Raw genomic sequence first — 22024 nt, 5'->3', positions numbered from 1 at the left:
GTTTAGCCCGTCTAAACCCCGTCCCGATGTTACTCAGCCACCAGGTTTGTCATTCTGGCACTTTCAAAACACTTTTAGGTTCTTCTTAAACGTGTAAATCATCCATTGCCCCCGTTAAAATTTGATCCCTGGCAAATTCGCTAAGAAGCGTGGAATCCTCGGGAAGCAATTAGCAGATTTTAATTTGGCTATTTGCCCCGGCGTGCAGGAGCGAGTGTTTGTCTAAAGCAGCACCTTCACCTTCCGTTATCAGCCCGTGTGAATAGTATCTCCTGGAACATAATGCTGTGCTGTAGAACTCAATAAAAGAGTTAAAGGCAAGGACAATCTCAAAGACAGCCTGTCTGATAACAAAAGGGCCTCACCTAATAATGAACAACTGAAGTTGGCTTTCTTTGCTCCAGCGTGGGGGAGGCTGGGGTGAAGGAGGAGCGGGGGGTAAAGAGAAGCTCTGCCAGCACTTGCCAGCATGTTTTATGGCTAATTGAAGCATTTGGAATAAAACTCCTGCAAAATGGCACCCTTTAGAATTGGAGTGGGGTTAATATATTGTGATCCCACAATTAGCCCAGGATTGTTAAGATCTCTTTAATTCGGTGAGGTCCATTAAGCGGGATGGACGAGAAAGTGCTCCCGCCGAGACAATTTTTCTCTCCTCTCTTTGTTCTTTCTGTCCTCTTTTCCCTCTCAGCAGCTGCTGTAGTAATCAATATAAGCGGACGCGGGCCGTCAGCGAGGTGCTAGGTTGTGCTGGTGTTACCCCCTTTGGGTGCCATAGCTTCTGAGGTCCACCCACATGGAGACTTTGTTTATAAATAAACAAGTGGCCAGAGAGTCGCTGCCAGTGGATTGACTCTGGTGCACAAGGTGTGGTCTTTAAGCTGGCGTGGAAAAGCTCGTCCTCGTGGACAGAGGCATTAGATCATCCTCTCTCTCTCTCCAGAGCAGAGGTTTGCTCTTTACCCCAGTTTCTCAAATCCCCACTTGGCCTATGAGTGCCTCCACTAGAGCCGCAGCAGTGGCTGTTGCATGATCGTCACGACTCAGGGTTTTCACAAGTGTCTCTTACAGAATACGAGAGTCCCTTCTGGGTTATCTTTGGGGATACAGTGCGCCTGTGGGAGTCTGCCAATTGGTGGAGGATTTTTTGTGTGTGTATGTGTGTGTTTTTTTAAACAGGACTACATTTGAGTCTGCAGAAATGCCCCAATCCCTTTCAAACCATGACATAACAAAGCCTGCACAGCTCTCCCAACATTTAATGTAATGCACTTTCTTCCCAATATAGATTTATTGGTTTAAAGTCGCTCTTGCGAGGCAAATAAAGCCACGCCTTAAACGGAGCATTGATTGAATGGTTAATGAGTGCCTAACCAGAAGGCCAGTTCATTAAAGACTCGGTTTTGATCATCTGAAATTGCTCCTAAATTTTAATTTCTCATGCTAGGATGTGCGTTTGGGTTAAGCCAAGGCTCCGGCTTTATCAGCAGTTAATACCTATCCGCTTAGTGCTCAGGTAATAACTTGGGATGCTGGAAAACGGTGAGCATTTCAATAGCGCGGGGGTTCCAGCACAGTGGATTTTGAAGCTTCTTGAAAGTAATTAAACAGCACGCCACCTCATACAGAGCAATTTCCTGCAAAGCATGTGCTTGCCAATGCAGCACAGCCCCAGCCTACGCCGCGTTATCTCTGTGAAATATGTCCCCTTTATCATTTTTTAATAATGACTGAGTGTTCGTGTTGTTAGGAGAAAATCTACTCAATAAACATCAGATTAACGTTTTCCTCACTGTTAGCTAGCTAAGTGAACGTCCAAGATATCTGTGTCATCTGTAAATGAAAATTGGAGGAGGGGAGGGTGGGGGTTGAGGCATTAAAATGGCCGCTATCTCGGCGGCAGATCCAAAACAGCGGCGTCCATGCTGTGTGTGTAATTGTGTTAAATAAGTGAGGGTAGATAGAAGCGTGCGCATGTGGGATTTTTCTGAGGAACAGCGTGGATATCTGAGAGGCGTAATGATGGCCGTGTGCCATCGCCGAGCCACGTGAATCCTATCGCGTGCTTGAAGGGATTTGCTCTTGTTGGGCTGGCCACAGAACGTCCCAGGGTGATGAGGCTGTTTATCTCTCTGCTGTCCCGAAGCCCCGTGGGGTTTTTATGGCCTTGGAACCTTAAGTTCCTGTCGTCACTTGTCAATGCAAAAGAGAGCGAGCGAGAGAAAAGACACAGTCGTTCCTCACATGGACTCGCACGCTCCCCTTTGTCATGTGAGCTGCATTACTCTCAGTCTTAACATTGATCTATATACGTTCTCCTTTTTCTTTGTTTTTCTGTCTTTTTTTTTTCCGACACGCATGCCGTTATTATCCCCGGTCAATAGCTGGCAGCTCACACCTCACCCTCCCCATCTCAAGGCCTTCTCCATACATTCATCTCTCTGTCTTTACTCCTCACACATTTATAAGCTCCGAGCGCACAACTTCTCCTGTACTTCAAAAAAGGGGTCCGAGTAGCAAGAACAAGCTTTATTTATAGCAAAGTGTTGAAGCTGAGTTCCCTCCCATTGTGAATGTCAGCCTGTCACACCAGCAATTTTAAATAAATCAGATTTATTTAGCTTTGGCGAGTCGTAATTTCTCCTTATCTGAGGGCCGCTCGCAAACATCTTGTCGGCAAGCGACGACTCTCGAAGCTGTGGGCTGAAGAGAGAGAAGAGCGAACTTCTGCGCATTGTTTCCTTTTATCCCCCCCCCACCCACACACACACACACACACACACACACACACACACACACACACACACACACACACACACACACACACACCATAAACCCCTCCATACCGCAGCCTGCCCCAACCCATTGCTGTCTTCCCCCAGATACTTGCTACTTGTCAGCGTTGGTAATGGGTTTCTTGGGGGAGATATTATTTTGGTCCAGTAAGCTGTTCGCTTAAAATATGAGTGACAGGCTTGACTCACATGCACATGAGGCAAATTTTGTTTGGGTTTTTAGTGTTTTTGTAAAAAAGGCTGCCAGAATGCAGTGAGCTCAGCTGCTGCACAAAAATAAAAATAAAAAAATGAGAAAAAACAAATGTCTTCTATATTAACAATGAAAGCCACCCACCACCTTTACTTCCCCGAAATAAAGAAAAAGGGATGCAACTTCTTCTTCTGACTAAAATGTCCCATTCCCCCTCTCTTTTTTGTCTCTGTATTCCCTCTCACCTACCCCCCCTCTACCCCCCTCCTAAGAAGATAGATGAAGAAAATGAGGCCAACTTGCTGGCAGTGCTTACAGAGACCCTGGACAGCATCCCGGTGGATGAGGACGGATTGCCTTCGTTTGAGGCCCTGGCAGATGGGGACGTGACCAATGCCAGTGACCAGAGCTGTCCCTCCTCTCCCGACGGCTCACCGCGCACCCCAGAGCCCGAGGAGCCTTCCCTGGTAACAGCTACAGCTCTTCCTTATCACGATTCTCACACCAGCACCATCCTACAGTTCAGACATGAGTTATACCCGAGACCTGACCTCCGGTCTCGCACGTACTCACACGTACGCTGTGTTTTTGGCAGTCCAAAGCACACATCAGATAAGACTTCTCAACAAGACCAGAACCCCAGTAGCGGTCATTTGTCTGTGTGACGTTTGCCTGACTTCACACTCTGTATTTGCCACAATGTGTTCATTTATGTGCAGTCGCAGCAAGCAGGGATGCAGATGCAAGTAGTAGGGAAGTGAGTGGAAAGGATCAGTGTGTTTGCTGCTCAGCGCTAATTACATAACAGCGCTATCGTGGCGCCAGTTCAGTGATACGAACGCTGTGGTTGGGGACAACTTCGGCTGACACAGTGCCACGGGCCCTGAAATCAAGCCGGGACGTAATGAAAGTCGGGGGGAAAAGGAAATCTATCTCATCTCGTCTGCTCTCAGCAGGGTCTCGGCTAATCCCCCTGTGCCGGAGTCATCTCTTTTGGCAAACACCCCCACCACCACAAATAAGAACTCGGCCTACCTTGGTGCTGTTATTTTTACACACGTCCGTGCCATCTGGGTTTTTCTCTAGCTTATAGGCTTTGACCTAAAACGTTATGTTATGTGACATTGTAGTCCATTTTATTCCATGCTGGTCCCTTCCAAATGACCTTTAGCCAAATGCCTGAGCGTGTTTATTCAATCACATTAGAGAAGCCTAGTGGTGTGTACACAAAAACACCTGCACTGGAAAAAAAAAAGAGGCTTGACTTTTCATGTCACGTAGCATGCACTTAAGTTAAAAAAAAAAAGTCTTTTTTTAACTGCAGAGTTAAAAAATGAAAGCAACTGAAAGGCTGCCATTGTAAATCTTTTACCCTACAATGTAAAGTGCTCTGAAATGACTGCCGCCGTAAACTGGCACTGTTTAAATAAAGTCGAATTGAATTAAAAGGTGCCATTTGCATAACCCACGCTGACTCCCTGCTCCTCCTCCTCCTCCTTCTTCCTCTCCCACCTTTCTGGTTCTGTTTGGGTCCATTCGCAGCTGAAGAAACTCCTTCTGGCACCCGCAAACTCCCAGCTCAGCTATAATCAATACACAGGTGGCAAGGCACAGAACCATGCAGCCAGCAGCAACCACCGGATCAGACCACCACCTGCCGTCGTCAAGGTAGGGAGTAACACACACACACACACACACGCACATGCTGTTGATTTCACTCCCGTGCACACACTTTTTTTCCTGTTTGTGTTTGTTTATCTCTCTCACTCTTTTCTTGCTCTCTCTCGCTACTTGCTCACCCTCCCTCCTTCTCACTTTTTTTTTTTTTTTTTTGCCTGTTTTGGTGGCCGCCTTTAGAAGATGTTAGACTTCTGCTCTAGCAGTCTACTGTCCCAGGGGGCCATCTCGTAATGAAAACAGGCTGATTGCTGTTGGGCTTTCCAGGCGAGGCGTCGGCACCGTTGTCTCATTAGCTCCACCACTTATCCGCCTTGGTATGGTGCCTGTTGGAGGACGGGGAAAAAAAAGAAAGAAAACAAAAAAAAAGCAGCGACAGGCGCTCTTGCGGCGAGATTGATGCCTTGAGACGACAAGATCAAAATATCAGACTTGATGTACTCATTAGATGGCTCTGAAGAGAGTGTTTTTCTATAGGGGTGGGTTTGATTAAGATTTAATTTTAGTCAGCGTAAGTATCACAGGTTTTGTGAATTCTGCTAAATGAAAAATTGGGATTATTTCACTCTCGCCCGTTTGGATTTCACGCCAGAATGTGGCATACTGTGCATTCAGTGTCATATCAGCATATAGCACTTAATTGTGTTCTCTTGCTCGGTAGGACTGTCTGAAATCTGCATTTGTTATGCTTTAACGCATGCACAAAATCATCACAATGTAAAGAACATCTGTATCTCACTGTGTGGTGAATGCGGCGCAGACATATGTTAGCTCTGCGTACCGTGTTTGCACATGCAGTGCGTCAACCCTTCTTCACAGAGTCTATTTTCATACTGTGTCTTTGAGTCATCCGTTTCTGGAGCAGAGCGAATGAGGACTCCCGGAGGACGTGGTGTGCGTACAGAGTGGCGCGGTGGCGCTCGGGGGGCCACGCAATTAAAATGATGGGCGGACAGCACTCCCACCATCGCCTCCTAGACAGTTGGGCAACCACTGCGCTCGAGCTGTTTGAGTCACACTCTTAGGCTCTCCATGCCTCCGTCTCTTTTCTACTTTTGTTTTTGTTCCAAATAAAATACTTAACATTTCTCGCAACTAGATCAGCTGCACTGTGCAAAACTTTTTATTGGAGCTAACTAAGTCATTCGCTCTCTCTCTGCTCGTCCCTCCGCAGACGGAGAGCCCCTGGAACGGCAAAGCAAGAGGGGGCTCCAGCCAACAGAACCGCCCGGTGAGGCGGCCCTGCACCGAGCTGCTGAAATACCTAACCGCCACCGATGACATCCTCCTCCACGCCAAAGCCAGCGAAGCCAAGAGCGCCTGGGGGGGTGCTAGTAGCAGGGACAAGAGTGGCATGGGTCTCGGTGCCTCTTCTTCCTCCTCTTCACCGTCCTCGTCATCCACCTCCTCGTTCTCCTCCCTCTCCTCCACCTCTTCCTCCTCTTCCTCTACCACCTCCAAGAAGAAGCCGGCTGTGCCGTCTCATCAACAGCAGCAGCAGCAGCCGCCACAGCAGCATCACCAGCGAGGTGAGAGCCGGGCTGGAGGCGAGTGTAGTATGGCTGGTCTTGGGGCTGGGAAGTGGCAGCGTTGCGCTCACGATGACGGGTTTGAGGAGTCGGAGGGTGCTACTATCCCTGTTGGCCACAGAAGCTCCGCCTGCGGCCATGCCCGCCCCAAACTGGAGCACAGGCCGCCCAGTGAAGAAGGAAGGCCGCCAGGCGATGCGGGCCGCCTGGCCGCCGCTAGGTTTATTAGGTATATGCACTCTTATTCTCTCCCTCCCCGAGAGGCGAGTCACAGCTGTGAGCATTGCCGAGAGGCTGCAGGCGCCACTCAGGCTAGTGAGGGCTTTGGCAGGCAAGGCCGTAGCAACAGTAACAGTGCCAGCCGTGCGCCACATAGGCACATCACAGTGACTATAAAGAAAAGAGACGAGAAGCCGGGGCACCCGTTACTTAGCCAGCTGCTCACCTCCAAAAACAGGCCCACTCAGTATCAGGCCCGTGTCCTCCCGCATACTCCCATTACCCCTTTACGGAGCAGTAAGAGCAAATTAGCAGCGAGGTCTGAGAGTCCAGCCCGGGCTTTTTCTAAGGTTAAGGAGGAGAAGGAGCTCAGAGGGACCACTGATGATAGAAACAAGGGAGTAAATCAAGCTGAGGAGCCTGATTCAAGGCCCCTGTTGTCACCTCTCACCTTTGACCTAGAGAGCTGGGTTAACCAGCCAGATCCAGGGCTAGACATGGCCTTTGGACTAGATCTGGGGTGGCCAAGCAAGGGGGGCTACAGGGAGGATGTTAACCATGATGATGATGATGATGATGATAATGATGGTGTTGTTGTTGATGGTGATGATGATGATGATGACCATGTCATGGGCAGCCCCGCAGCGGTGCTCTCACAGGGCCCACCGAGCCCACTCCTCCCAGATACTAGCATTGCAGAGCCCACCCCTCCCTGCATCATACAAGGGCAAGGGCACCCACACATGCAGGCACTCAGCGAGCACCCCGATGACCAGGGCCACCCATTGTTAGGTAATCATGAACTGCATCCCCCCCACTGGCCTTATCTCTGCTCTCTTTTCTCCCTCTCTTGCTCTAACCACTTCCCAGTTTGATTTCACGACTAACCCCCTGTCCTAATTTGAATCTAACAAGTCATTGTTAGGGCATCAACAACAATGACAGCAAAACAGCCTGCTCGCCAATGCTTTTTGCTAGTCGCAGAGGCACTCTTTTCAATTTTCAAAAATGAGTGGGGTTTTTTTTTTTGTCTTTGAAAAAACAAAGGAGGGGGTGGGAAAAAGGGGTGAGCCATGTCTTGCTACTGTACGTCTTGTATTCGCAAAGCCAATCCTTGAATCATCTTTGGCTGATTGAGCTGAGTGTGCTGAATATGTACATTTAGACTCAGAGCCCCGGTGCTGCTCTCTAGAATCGCGCTACTAAAGCCACACTTCTCTTAGCTGGAGCACAAGCCGGCCAGAGCCTCGGGCAACTGCACAAGCTTCCTTGACTCTCCTTTCTTCCTTCTTTTTGTTTTTCTTTTCTCCCCCCTCCTCTGCTGTTGGTGCATGCGATTATGACTTTATTGTCTAGGGAGGGGCTCACCCACAGTCATGTGTCTTGTTTGTGGCATCGTCTCTCTCTCTGTATGTCTTTTTCCATTTCGATCTGTTTGTTGTCTTGAGCGTGGTGTCTGTGTCTAGACACCTGTGAAACACGTACCATCACTTCATCCTGCCTCACAGAGTGAACAGTCTATCCTAAGAGAATAAATTTTTTAAATGGGGTCAATCTAAAAAAAGATATACTCTGTACAATAGTGTCCATAGTAAGGCTTTCTAACTAGAAATGGGTGTTTTTTTTATTTCTTTTTTCGTAGTAATATTTGCATTTGTTGAGCCAATTTGGGATTAATTGTTGCAGACTTGTGGATCTGTTCTCTTCTACCATGAGTGTTATACTTAGATCAATAATTACCCATGCTCCTTTGTGTTCTGCAGCCAAACCAACCACCTTGCCACTTCCTTTGACCCCAGAGTCTCCAAAGTAAGTGTGAGAAGTTTTTCCACATTATTCTAGGCAAAAAAAAAAAAGGCAACATGGAAACTACAGAAAAAAGACAAAATCAAAGAAAGCTATATAGACTAGAATCCAACCTGAGGCATTTTTGTGATTCATTTCCATTACATCTTTCTTTAGTCTTACTTTCACCTGTGAAGTAAGACGTTCTACGTTTTATTTTGTCTTCCAGTGACTACAAGGGATCACCGTTTGAGAACAAAACCACTGAACGCACATTAAGTGTGGAGATTGCTGGAACCCCAGGTAAGCAGACTTTTTCTGACAATATAAAAATTTTTTAAATGACCGGCCGAGTACTTATAGCTGTGGTAGGAAGTAATGGGTTCATTCCTTTCGGGAGCCTTGATAGTTCCATCACAGTTCAGAGTTCAAGGTGAAGACATAAGGAGATCAATTTTATGCGCCTAAGTATTGATTAGGGCTTCCAATCTCCTCGGCTTTTATTAGCAAACTCCTCCCATTCCCCTACCATGCCCACTGGTTTGTTAGTGAAGAGTTAATATACCTTTCCTTCCACCAGATCCTAATGCTGTCTGACTGACAGCTCACTCAAGCCCTCTCCAGGCGCAGAATACACAACTATGCTGGCTTCATCAATCTGTTCAAGTAATGGCATCCTGTCATTTAGACGTAGGTCACGGCTGCATTAAAGCTCATTCAGACATAACCGCGACAGTGACAAAGAAGTGCAAAGGAATCGTTGCACGTATGGTCCGCATGGACACGAGTGAAGTATAGTCAGGTGTTTGAAAACTTTGCAAAGAGCAGGGTCTTCGCGCGCTGCACGGTGCTGCTGAGAAAGCTGCCCCTGCCCCAATCACGCGGGCTCAGCGAGCGAGAGCTGTTGTTACGCACGCGTTAATTTTATTCCTGTGCTGTTCAACTGCTTCTCCTTAACAGTCATGTTTTACTGAGCTGAGCAATTCACGGGGGGCGTTTTGCAGTCGTGAAAGCGACGCGTGAATGTGTATGAGGTCCAAACTTGAAAGATCACCTTTGCAGTAATGGGACCAGGAGGCTCATTCATACATGAAACCAACATGTTCATACGTGGTCAAATTAAATGGAAAGCAGTGTATGAGTAGAAGGAGCTTTAGCCTACACGTGGCAGGGAAAATTCAGATGGCTGCTGTTTTCATTGGGTTTTGCTGTGTAATTGAGTTTTGCCTGTATGATCAGCGCCTTCCTTACTCAAATTCCCTGTGGACACAGGCAGCTGCGTAAATGTTGCCAGACTGGGGATATTTCTTCATTATCAGTCACTTCATCCTTTCGTGTTATTGAGTTATGCTCAGCTAAATTAGAAAAAAAAAACTATATGTAATTGGTATTTAAAAGACAAAAGGGATGAAAATGTGAGGGGAAAAGCTGCAGTATTGCAGGTCATCCATTTCTTTCGCTCTTTATGTCAATGATGTTAGTAATTACCACGTTTTCTTACAATTAATTACCTAAGGTCAATAAAACAAAATAACAGCCCTGGCCCTTTTGTCTATTTATTTACTAGCAAGGGAAATGGTCCTCATAATACCCCCTGTCTTCTACTTAGCTCCTGTGGGGGTGGAAAAGCAAACCTCCAGAGGTATCCCCCTGTCCTTCTCAGTTTGGCTGAAGTGCTGTTTAACCCATTTATGTAGATAAGCTTTCAGGGTCAGAGGGGGGATGTCTGTTGAGACCTAAAGATTGGAAAGAGCAATGCCCCTTAATCTCTGTGGCAATCAAACGCAGTTAATATTTCTTCCGCTTTTACTGCACGTGGGCGAGTCTGTTGACCTGTGGCCAAATCTAAGCCGTCTGTTCTTTTCCAACACATCCATTTTATAAGCACGGTCAAATAAAGCCTTTCACCTGACTTAAACCCGTTCTGTGGAAAATGTAGGATTGAATATTAGCAGGAAAGTCATTAGTCCAGAAAGCTCTGGGCTGCTGAGCGCCTTTCTCACTTAGAGATTAGCTTTTGAGTCTCAGCGCTGTACGAGCCAGATGGATATAGATCCCAGTAAGCAGAGTTGTCAGCTTTTAGGTTCGGACTTACACGTTCCTTCGTAGATTTAGAGAATCATCCCACTACAATAGAGATAAAGGGGGGTGTTACTGATAATCAAATGGCAGTCTACCAGGTGGGCGGTCCCACCTTTCTACTCCCAGGGCAAGTCGACCATGCGCTGGTGGAATTTTCCTTGACTTGCTTCCAGTAGTTTATTACTTTATGCCTTTTTGATGAGTTGTAGTAGTAGTAACCACTCATTAAAAGAAAGATAAATTTAACTGTGAGGACTTGTACACTTTGTACCTACTCGAATGATGATTAGTAGTTATTAATAGCGAGGTTTGGACTGTTTGACTGCATGTTTTCTTGACCCTTCTCGGAGAGGTACGGTGAGCACCCCCCCGGGATCTGACTGTTCAGACCTAATCTCTATCAAGCTAATAGATTTACCCTGTACTGCTGTGTTGTCTTTAATTACTGTATCTCATGACACAGAGGTGGTCTGTGTGTTGTTATTTGCCTAGCTTACTGCTGGATCAACTCTTTAAGCCTGGAGTTGTTGTTCGCTCCGAGGTCCCCTCACAATTTGCAGCTGGACGAGAAAATAGAACTATAAAAAAAACCCCAAAAATCCCAAAACCTTGCCTCTTTCTGCCTCGATCGCTGCGCCACTGCTTTCTCTCCGGGCCCCGCATGATTGGTGCTCACACCTGCAGATCATCCATCACTAGCAAGTTTGACTGAGAGGCACATTTTTATCTAATTCTGATTTATTTCCGCCTATCGCTAATGGCTCCTAGTTTATGACCCCGTGCGTACGTTGTTTTGGACAGATGGCGTTTGATTGGTGAAACAGAAGTTCTTCAGGCATTGTGTAGCATCCACTCTCCCTCTCTGCGTCTCTCCTTTCTCATTTCCAAAGCTCATTTAATTGGCATAATGCAAATATATGTCTGTCTCGCTATCATGACTGGGGAAGAGGATTGGGGGGAAGTGAGCGAGAGAACGAGACAGAGGAGAGCGAGAAGGGAGAAGGAAAGGAAGGGAGGAAGGGGAGTGGGCGCTTGCAGTCCTACTTATAGGCACATCCAGATAATAAGTAGGATGATAAGCTGGTGGATCAGGCCTTCCAAACACAGCCGAAACATGCACATTTATGTTTTGCGATCCCACACGCTCGTTGCCAGGCTGTCTTTCCGGTGCACATCCTAACACGGGATTTGATACTAATAGCTGTCATTTGGTGCAATTCGCCAGCAAGGGAAGAATGATCTGCATTATAAGAATGGCAAAGAAGAGGGGAGAGCGTAGGTGTTTCAAAGTGCCTGAGTTTGACTCCAGTGAGAGTCTGTTAGCGATGAGTGTGCCTGCGTGTGTGGGCACATTTGTTCTGCGGAAGATAAAAACAGGAAAAGATGCAGGGAGACAGAGCCGGAGAAGGAGAGATTGATCTGGTGGAAGGTGGCAGACGGGAAGAGAGAACAGGGCGGAACGGCAGACTCGAACTAAAGCGAAAAGGGGGCGATCGACGAGGAAGAGGAGGAAAGGGGAGAACGAGAGTAATGGTGTCGGCTGTTTGTGTGAGTGCATTAACAATGCTATAAAGTGGGCTCATCTCAGGACTTCCCATATAACTGCCATCTGTCTGGTTGTAAATCTGTGAGGGAGAGGGAAGCAAGAGGAGGCGGGGGGCACATCCAATAGGGACATGCCATCTGAAATGAATGTTAACCTATTCCCAGTGCTTCCAGTGATCCACCACCAGGCTTGCTAAGGCAACATTAAGAGCGGTGACATCCAGTTCTCTTCTTACAGAAAATGTGGATGGTGCTGGCTAATCTTTAAACATGCACTGCGTCACACACACAATTGTTCTTTGAGACTACACACACACACACACGCAAAAGGGTCTTGGCGCAGGACGGCGGCCAATTCATCGGAATGAAACCAGACGTTTCTATGAAGCGGGCAGGGATATGATACATTCACTTTAATTTTTTTCCTGCCTGCTATCAGATGCATTACGTTTGTCCTTTCCGGGGTTATATTTTTTTCTTTTTTCTTTTTCCACGAAAATGGATCTTTTCAAGGTCAGCGAGGTAGAGAATGGCAAGTCATCCGTATTACAGTGCAGCCATATCAAGTTACACCAAGCATTACATTAATCTGTCAAGATTGCAATAAAATAGGATTAGGCCGAGGGAAAGTGAATATTTTAATCAGGCATGTATCTGTGTCCACTGTCCATAAACTGACCCGGGAGTTTATAGAGGAGTGTGGGCGAGGAGGCAGAGGAGGGAGGGGCTAGGTGGGGAGGTTTGCGTTATGATTCCATTTTCATTTTAGTGTTCCCAACCCAACCTGTGTCTCTTCCTCCCCTCGCAGGTTTGACACCACCTACCACGCCCCCACACAAAGCCAGTCAAGAGAATCCTTTCAAAGCATCTCTCAAAACCAAGTTGTCTTCATGTTCCTCCTCGGCCTTGGCATGCAAAAGAGCCAGGCTGAGTGAGTTGGGCCCCGGCGCTCTGGCCCCGGCCCCAGGTGCCTCAGGCAGGGGCCCCACCAGGAAGGGTCCTGAACAGACTGAGCTTTACGCCCAACTGAGCAAAGCAACCACCACCCTCCCTTACTCCGTCACTCAACACGCAGTGGGGGGCGGCCTTGAGGAGTATCGCAGCACCGGCAACACTAAGCGGGCAACGCCCCGTAACTACAGCGACCATGACTATTGCCAGGCAACAGCTGGTAATAAGAAGGATGGGGGCTCAGCCACTGTTACCACAACCACAGCTGTGAAAATGACATTCACCTCAGGTGCCACTGATGCTCCAGTGCCTGCTGAAGGCAAAGTGGAGAGCAGGCATGTGGAATTTAAGGATTCAGCCATGCCACCGTCATCTTCATCATTTCCTCCATCATCAGCTTCACCTGGTTTTTTGGCTAAACAGCAGAATTTTGGGTCTGTGGATGGAGAGGCGGGCCAGGTTCGGGGGTTAGGGGAGCACGCCCTCAGACAAACCGCTCAGATCCCCTCACAAGAGGCCACTATTGACAGGGACCAACACAATCTTTGCGCCACCAGCCGAAAGCTCCTGTGCGACCAGGAAATCCGAGCAGAACTTAACAAGCACTTTGGCTACCCTTTGCAAGCCCTCTACAGCCCGGGTAGCCAGGAGAAAGAATCAAGCAGCAAAACGAACAATGCTACAGCTCCTCAGTCCCTCGAGGGGGGAGAGAATGACTGCTACCCCCAGAGGCTGCCTGCCTCCAGCTACCTTCACCCGGGGTTTCTGGCCTTTCACGACGAACTAGAGCTGGACGAGAGCCGTGAAAGTCGATTCCTCTTTCCATGGGAGGGCACCCCTCTGGATCTACTCTTTGACTGTGCCCCCTGCTCTCCCTCTTCTTCCCCACCATCCAGCTGCTCCCCTTCACGAGGCTCTGTCTCTCCACCTTCCTCCCTGCTCCTGTCACCCAGCAGACCTTCCGGCTGGGCCGGCAGCGGGTCCCGCTCTCGTTCCCGTTCCCAGTCTGGGTCCCGCAGCTCCTCTTCACGATACCGCAGGCGCTCTCTCTCCAGCTCACCCGACAGACGCCCGTCCTCCTGGTAAGTTATTGGTCTCTTCCCCCTTCTCCCTTTTTTGTTCTTTCACTTGGCTGCTCCACCTCAAAGTTATGCAGTTTAAACAGGACTCATAGCAAGCAGGAAACCACTTCTCAGAAATGTTTACACCACCTTGTATGCCCATTTTTAAAACAACATGGTCACGCCCTTCAACTCTCCCTTTCTGCATGTGATTTTGACTCAGAATATTTAAAAAACTGCCTCTGATAGACCGTGACCTGGCCTTTTTAGGATGTTTCTTCACCTCCTGCTATTCTGTGATGGAATAGATTCTAACCATATTGCAGTTGTTACACGACTCAGATGATGCCTTTATGCCAGGTGATACTTAGATCTGAGCTGACAATGGGGGAAAAAGATTAGTTGAATGGTCCCCCCCTAAACTAACAGACAAAGGACAAAAGAGAAAAAAAACAGAACATGAAAGGTGCCAGAGGCACTGGACTTTTGAACAGTGTGAGTTTTCATCTCTAGGCAGGGAGTTTTATTTGAGTGTCTTTCTAACACTCTCACCCACCCACCCCTTCTCACTCACTCCCTTGCATGCTCCCGTTTTTTGTTTGATGCTCGGGCTATTGTTTTAAGCGGCAGCTGTTGTTTTTACTGAGTGGCAAACCCTCGTCTTTTACATCCCCAGAGATGAAAGCGAGAATCAGTCTGTGGGAATATAGTCTCCAAACCCCTCTCTAAAAAAGACTCCTATCATCATAGCTTTCTGGGAGAACTACATTTCCCATGCTTCCCTTTGATCAGAGCCGAGGGGGATTCTGGTTGGGTTCTTTTGGTGAAAGAACAGAGGCAAACTGGAGTAACCGAGAGGGATGTGAATAAATTCAGTTTGTCAGGAGCGGCTCATTGAGTGACTCCCAGTGTACGACTCCACCGCTGTGACTCAGTTTGTTTGCATGATTACTGAAAGGTCAGTTTACTCCGCGGAGCCAATAGAATCACTTTATTCTATTCGGGCCCTTGTTCTTCGCTCTCGCTCACAAATTATACAGTAATAGTCTCAGGGCGTTGCATCAAAATCCGACACTGACAAGCTTTCTGAAAACGCTGCATAGGGATTGGAGTTTGAACGTGACAGAGCAGTAAGCTTGTTATAGTTCCACGCAGGAGAAGATAAACAGAATTTCAGGGAAATAATTCTCTAAATCCCTCCTCACTGTTTTAAGATTTCGCAGCATAAGATCCTTGATCTTTCCAAACTGGCATTCCTTTGCTTCACTGAGCTTCCCAAACTTCTCTCCTTCCATTATTCAGGTCTTCCTTCTTCAGCAGCACTTAAATATTTAAGCATCAGAAGCTCGAGCAGTGTAGGGGAACTAGCTCTACAGTGAGGCCACTAAGGCCATAAGTATTGACTACGTCTTCATACAACATAGATAGCACGTGCACGTATGCTAGCGCAGATGCGTATAAAAATCCTGCAGCAAATCAAGCACATTTTCCGAGGGTTGTGTTAGGTCAGCACAAGGAGAGGAGACGATGCTCTTTAATGCAGACTAATGGGCCCTGTGCATATCTAAGAGGTTAATTTAGTTCTTAAAGCCAAAAGCAAATTAACCAAATGTCACACGTTTGCAACAGTATGAACGCGTTTCCTTTGTTTTTGCAAAAAAAGTGACTTTTAACTTTATTTTTCCCTTCAGGTCTCGTCACAGCACAGATTTGAATGCTTTTCGTTCCAGGAATCACAAGAGCCCCCACCCCCAGCCTCGATCTCCTCTGAGCCGCAGGCCAAGGTGATTGTTTTAAATGAATCATTTAACCTTCAATTTGTCATGTGCTTAAAACTTTTAGTTACACGCTTCGGGTCACGACAAATGTTTGGTTTTTCTGTGTGTTTTTTCTTCTTAAGATTTCTTAATGGCGTGCATGAAAGCACAGCACCACTTTTTGCTGTCACCGCTCAGAATCCTTTGAGTTCTTTGTGAATGCCTTTCCACATCCTGTCCAATGGGTTGGGGGATGGGGGGGAGGGGGGGGGGTGCGGGGGGGGGGTTGAAAACATGCAGGGCAAATATGTTTAATTGATCGTGTTTTATTAGACGAGTGACAAAAGAATCACACTGATGCGCGTTCGTGCCGCACCCGTGAGCTGACGCTCCCAGCTGTATAATGCCACTTATTCAACTTACTGCCTCTGTAGTTTTGCATGAGCCACTGCAGAGGGGACCATTTCATATGCAGAGATGTACTCGCGCTGTGCTGAAACAGAGACAGAGAGACAGACTGACACCATCCCAGTGCTCCGAGCTGATTTGGCACCCACGCGCCTAATGACACCCGACAAGCCCGAGAGTCGCTCATCAGTCGAAAACTTAACGGACATGTCTCGTACTGTTCCAGGCTGGGGGAGAAAGTTGCACTTTCCTTCTTGATGAAGCCCTAACTAAGCAGAAAGTAATGACATGTGAAGTTGTGCTGACAGTTGCAGCTGCTCGGCTCCCCGACTGCGCTGCTCGCCGGCACTCCCGCGGGCCTCACTCGCGGGCTTCGCAATCGTGGCGGTGGCAAAAAAGACATCTTATTAACGTGTCCGTCTCCTTCTCTTTGCAGCCCTCGCGGCAAATATTGGTGATTGTTCTTCATAAGCATCAACGGGAAGGGCGAATTTAGAGGATGAGGGAGTGATCTCGCAATATGTCCTCGTCTCCACAGGTATGACAGCTACGAGGAGTACCAGCACGAGAGGCTGAAGAGGGAGGAGTACCGCCGGGACTACGAGAAGCAGGAGTTCGAGAGGGCCGAGCAGCGAGAGAGACAAAGGCAGAAAGCTATTGTGAGTCAGCTGACACAACTACCATCACAGTCCCTCTGTAGCTTTTTTTTTTGAGGGGGAAAGGGGTGGGGGTGGGGTTTGATGCTTGACTTTGGGTCTTCCTGCAACAAAGCTGATAAAAGACCACATGTAATCACTGCTGTGGCACAACGCACAAAAACCTCCCACAGACATGCACAGATTACTTGGGATGACACAGCCCTCCAGCCCGGTGCCATGTGCCACAGTGCGTCTCTCTCCCTGTGTGTGTGCGTGCTGAAAGAATACATACAAAGTGAGTTCCTGAATGATTCAGGCGACAGGCCCTTCCTCTTTATCTCTGGGTTGTGTATTTTTAACGTCTCCCGTCTGGAAACACTGTCGACTCTTATTAATCACACCACAGGGGCAAAAATGTTAAAATAGATGAAAACTAAGAGAGCAAAAAAAAAAAGAAAAAAAGGAGAGGATCTTTAATTTTAAATAAAAAGAAGGAAATAGCCACTAATTCCACTCCAATCTCTTCTTTTTTTTGTATCTACTTTAAAGAAAAATCATGCAGATTCAGTGAACATCACGTTTCTCCACCCTTATCTCCGCTCTCCTTGTCTCAGTGTGAAATTACTCGGGTTTCCAGCGGGATGGCGCTGCTACCACCCGTTGATAAAGCACACGTTAGGTGGCGCAGTAATTCGAACGATCTCGGCGATGGAGAGACGAAAGATTCCCAGCGGTAAAGCTCGAGCTGTCAAAGGGACGGGCACGCCAAGGCCGCCTTGTTTATCAGCCGTCAGCAACTACGCTCTACATTTTTAGCCTCCAAACAGTGTGCAACATTAAAGAGGGGACCAAGCACAGGACAGCCGCACGTGGTTAATCTTTACTTGCTTTCCTCAGCTGCAGCTCAAATGAGCAAAGGTGAACTTTGAGTTTAGCGCCAGGCATCCGATTTCCATACGTGTCACTATTGCCCCGAAGACAGCTTTCAGAATTCCAACAGGCCTCAATGGACTTGCCCAGTAATGGCAAGTAAATGAATGAATAAATAAATAATACCAGTCATACACGATAGCCTCGGGCCTCAACTGTATTATATGATTAGCAGCTGCAATTAAAATACTCAAAAGCCAGCCTGGCGCAGTTTGTTCCTGAATTATTCCACTATGACCCTCACGTCCTCTGAGGTTCAGGGAGCAGGTTTTTTTTTTTTTGCCCCGAGGCTCTCTGCTGCTGCTCTTTATGCTTCCTCTCTCTTGGATATGAATAACCTTACAATATTAACAGGCCTCTCATTTAGGGAACATCGCCAAGTTTGCTGTGTATTGTGAGTTGGACTCCCGAAAGCTGGAAAGAAAAACAGAAAGAAAGAAGCAGGCTTCTGTGATATATAGCTGAGTCACTCCCACTGCTTTATTTTTAGACTTCACAAAAAGGAAGAAGCAGCCCCAAACTTAAGACATGGCATCATTTGATAAAAATCGCTCTGCCTCTGCTTGATGAGTTGCAGAGAGAAAGAGGAATTGTAGTGCCAAGGCAGATTGAAGGCGCTTCCAAACTGCAACTCAATCAGATAAGAGGAAGCAGGCTGAACCAATCACAGAGGGAACACAACAGACAGATGGAAAAGAGGGACAAAAACAGGGGGGGCCCCCCAAAGTCGCCGGCAGTATCCACAGGAGTGATCAAGACCAATTCATTAGGTGCTCGGTGAAGAAAGGAGAAGGGGGAAAGGAAAAACAAGACTCCCCCTTTTAATCTCTTTCCCCCTGCACTGTCTGTCCTCTTAACGAGCAGGAGGAGAGACGAGTGGTGTACGTGGGGCGACTGAGGTCCGACTGCACCCGGACGGAGCTGAAGCGTCGCTTTGAACTCTTCGGTGAAATAGAGGAATGCGCAGTGAATTTGAGGGACGATGGGTAAGGCCTCAGGATGTTCTGTCTTTGTGTGCATCTGTGTCCTATCTTGGCTTTAGTGTTGTTTTAGCATACCGTACAGGGGGGGGGTCTACTGTAACTGCTGAACTTACAGTAGAGGCCGGTGACAAATACAGAGCTTTTGCAATCTGAGAGCATCTCCCGATTCATCTGCATTTAGGCCTGTGGAGCCTGAAAGACGCACCTTTATTGATTGTCTTTTGCATATAAATAGAACGATGGTCATGACCGACAAGGCCCCCACCCTCGTTGAGTCATTGTTGCCCCACAGCAACACTCTGACGTGTTTATTTTCTATTCCTGACCAGGGACAATTTTGGCTTCATCACGTACCGCTACACTTGTGACGCCTTTGCCGCCCTTGAGAATGGACACACCTTACGCAGGTCAAACGAGCCCCAGTTCGAGCTGTGCTTCGGCGGACAAAAGCAGTTCTGCAAATCACATTACACAGACTTGGGTGAGTGCAGCTTTGTTGTTCTTTCCATCAGCCCCCTGCGGTTGTGCTGTACATTTGCATGCACGCAAGACTGTCATTGGGACGTGGGGAGGGAAGGCGAATAAGCCTTGAGTGACGCTTCCAGATCAAAACGTACCCATCTCGGCGCTGATAGCAATTCCTACAGCCCAGAATGTGTCCGGCCGGGCGTTCCCGCCTCGAGATTGCAAAGAGAGTTCAGAGGTCGGGCTGTGAACATGCCGACGAGTAGCCTCGGTATCTGAAGCAAAACGAGGCAGACTCCATTACTCATGTGGATGCGAGATGCTTGCTTTTACTTTGTTGAGCTTAAAAGCAGATCTTGTGTGTTTTCACGTATGTGTGGGAATCTCATTAATAAGACAAGTCAGGGCTAGATGAAATTAGTAGGAGCGAGATGTTGTAGAAGAATGACAAGAAAAAAAGACGAAGAAGAAGAAAGTGGGAACAAGGTGAAATCCCACAACCTCCCCACCCCCTCCACTCCCTTTAAAGTCCATCTGCTGCCAGCTGTTGTGGTGCTGAAACGAGGTAGATCCTTGATGCGGCACTTAGGGGCCAATAATTTACATTGGGGGGAGGGGCCGCCTCAGCAGCTCTCTGCCTACCTACCAGCTACTTCTGTCTGCGCTTATCTGCTGCTGCCTTTGCTGAGAGTGTGGAGGATGTAGCTGCAGTACAGCAGAACTCATTCAACATAAGTTATTCCTCAGAGTAAACATGCTTAGCTTCTATACTGGCCCGACACGTGAATCTCAATCAGAAACCCGAACCGCAGTGACGCATTTGATAAATAATGCAAGCTTATCTGTGAAATCGAGGCTTTTTTCTTCTTCTTCTGGTGTGATGCCCCGCTTCTGACATGTGAAAAAAGGAAAGAAATGCACTTTGATAAAAGGTGGTGACAATTGAGAAGCGAAGCAGTGTTGGGACTTAAGTAGCATGTGCCCCATTATTTTAAGTACTGCACAAACACAAAAGATCATCTGCTCCACTCGGAGACAACATGAAAGATGAGTATTGACTGCTCTGGAAGCAATATGTGAGGTCAGAAATGTAAAATGCGACGCTACGAGAGGGTCAGCGGGTCATTTTAAGAGAAAAAGAGCAATTTTCCCATTAAATGAGGCGGTTACTCTACATCTTCAAAGCACACGCTTGAAGCCGTTAGCCTTTTAAAAGAGTGCATGGCACACAGAGAAACAGTTGCTAATCCTGAAGCCTTGAGGTTAGACATTATACTGAGATTGACTAATCAGTCTGCTGGAATGGAAAGGCCTTCATTCGACAACCTCTTTGTCAGGAATGGGCTATTTTGGTCAGCCCCCATATTGATAGCACGGGATAAGAGATTGAGAGGAAGGGAGAATCTTTTAATAGCGAGGTATCCAAACCTCTTCCCATCTTCTCGTCTTTTTTTTTCTTTTCAGAGACACTGTCCATTAGTTTTAAGTAGAGCAGCGGGGTATTTTTCATCCCTCAAGGTGTGCAGCGTGACACAATCCAGCCCTTGGCCATTGCATTAGATCAAACCGGCGTCTCCCAGCTGCCACGGTCATTCCCATTTCTCAAAGCACTAGGTGTGTGCTGCCGAGTCCTTTGGGGGGGCCCCATTTGTGAAGCTGTCTGTTGGCACAGATAAGATGCTCTTTATGTATTATCAGGTTGATCGAGAAAAACAGGAGCTATGAGAGATGGACGGACACATCTGCTGTCTTTGTGTAAAAAATAAAGAAAAGCAGTGCATTCTGTCCTTGCGGCGTGATTTCTATTGGTCTGTTGCTAAAACGCAGGAAGCATAGAAACTATCGGTTTAACTTTAGAGCCGCACGTGACCGTAAGTGCAGAATATTCCCAGAGTCCTCACCACAAACACTTCCGAGAACACAAAGGTGAACCCTGTTGTTTTATGTGCGACTTCTAAGAAATGCAGCTCCGCCTCACGCTAAACGCACATCCTTGTTGCTCCATTTCCAGACTCCCATTCAGACGACTTCGATCCAGCCTCCACAAAAAGCAAGTACGACTCCATGGATTTTGACAGTTTGCTGAGGGAGGCCCAGCACAGCCTGAGAAGGTAACCTGTTCAGTGGCACCTGCTGTCTGTCACAAAGAGGGACTTCTGATACCTCACGGTGGTTTCTCGCTCCTTTGATGACGAGACTACCAGAAGTTTTACACTCTGTCAAAGAGTATATAAGAATAAGTCTATAGACCTATATCAATATAAATGAATATATCAAAAATAAAGTTTACATGAACATAGCTGCTGAAGAGCTGGGAAGAGACATTGCGTTCTGGGAAGCCAGTGAACCCTCAGAATCTGCACGGGTTTGGTGCACTCTACTGCTGAAAGAAGAAAAAGAACTTTATTTTTTCTTTCTTTCTTTTTTGGTTTTCTTTCTTTTTTTGTTTTTTTGTTGTTGTTGTTGTTGCTCCAAGCACTACAATACCCACAATTCTTTTGGGGTGAGGAAGTGAAAACACGCAGCTTGTTTGGCCAGATTTATTTTTTTCTTGTTGTTGTTGTTGACCTTTTTTTTTTGTTTTCTTCTTTGTTTGTTTATTCTTTCCTTTTTTTTTTTTCCCTTTTCAATCTGGTGTTTGGATCCGGTGTTACATCGCAAACAAAGAGTTTGGTGAAATTCTCAAGGTAACATCATTGTCTACATTTAACGGAGAATTGTAGCTGTGTATTTACAAATACTATAAAAAAAAAAGGAATATTTTTATTTTATGTAAATATCAAAGTTCTTTATTTGTTACAGCTATGCACTGTAAAACGCAGCCTTTTTTAAAAATGCGGAGAACATTTCTTAATTCAGAATGTCGATCTGTAGTGATTACAATACTGTAAAAACATTATTGTACACCTACATGATGTGTAGAAGACATGACATGATTGTAGAAAAAAACAGAAGAAGAAGAAGAAAAAAAAAGATGTGTCCGAATGCTCAGTTTTGGGAGAGCAC

General features: G+C 47.0%; 1 protein-coding gene across 9 annotated transcripts in view; it reads left to right on the top strand.

Moving 5' to 3' along the window:
• Nucleotides 1–22018, top strand: part of ppargc1a (peroxisome proliferator-activated receptor gamma, coactivator 1 alpha) — a 308884-nt gene extending 286866 nt beyond the window's left edge. For 3 of the 9 annotated variants that reach the window (XM_042226123.1, XM_042226125.1, XM_042226126.1), the window contains exons 3-12: nt 3261–3455; nt 4531–4656; nt 5840–6423; nt 8428–8501; nt 12634–13858; nt 15529–15621; nt 16541–16661; nt 18435–18556; nt 18883–19034; nt 21030–22018. In XM_042226123.1, coding sequence (XP_042082057.1) covers nt 3261–3455; nt 4531–4656; nt 5840–6423; nt 8428–8501; nt 12634–13858; nt 15529–15621; nt 16541–16661; nt 18435–18556; nt 18883–19034; nt 21030–21133 — 2796 coding nt within the window. In that variant the 3' untranslated portion in view covers nt 21134–22018. Of the gene's footprint in view, nt 1–3260; nt 3456–4530; nt 4657–5839; nt 6424–8176; nt 8223–8427; nt 8502–12633; nt 13859–15528; nt 15622–16540; nt 16662–18434; nt 18557–18882; nt 19035–21029 lie in introns of those variants that run through there. The other 6 variants (XM_014337788.2, XM_005935237.3, XM_014337787.2 and 3 more) reach the window with 4 other exon arrangements.
• Nucleotides 22019–22024: the final 6 nt, after the last annotated feature.

The sequence above is a fragment of the Haplochromis burtoni genome, unplaced genomic scaffold (assembly GCF_018398535.1).
Source record: "Haplochromis burtoni strain Fernald_Lab_line unplaced genomic scaffold, NCSU_Asbu1 Contig_198, whole genome shotgun sequence".
Taxonomy (NCBI): Eukaryota; Metazoa; Chordata; class Actinopteri; order Cichliformes; family Cichlidae; genus Haplochromis; species Haplochromis burtoni.
This window is presented reverse-complemented; position numbering and strand designations above follow the sequence as displayed.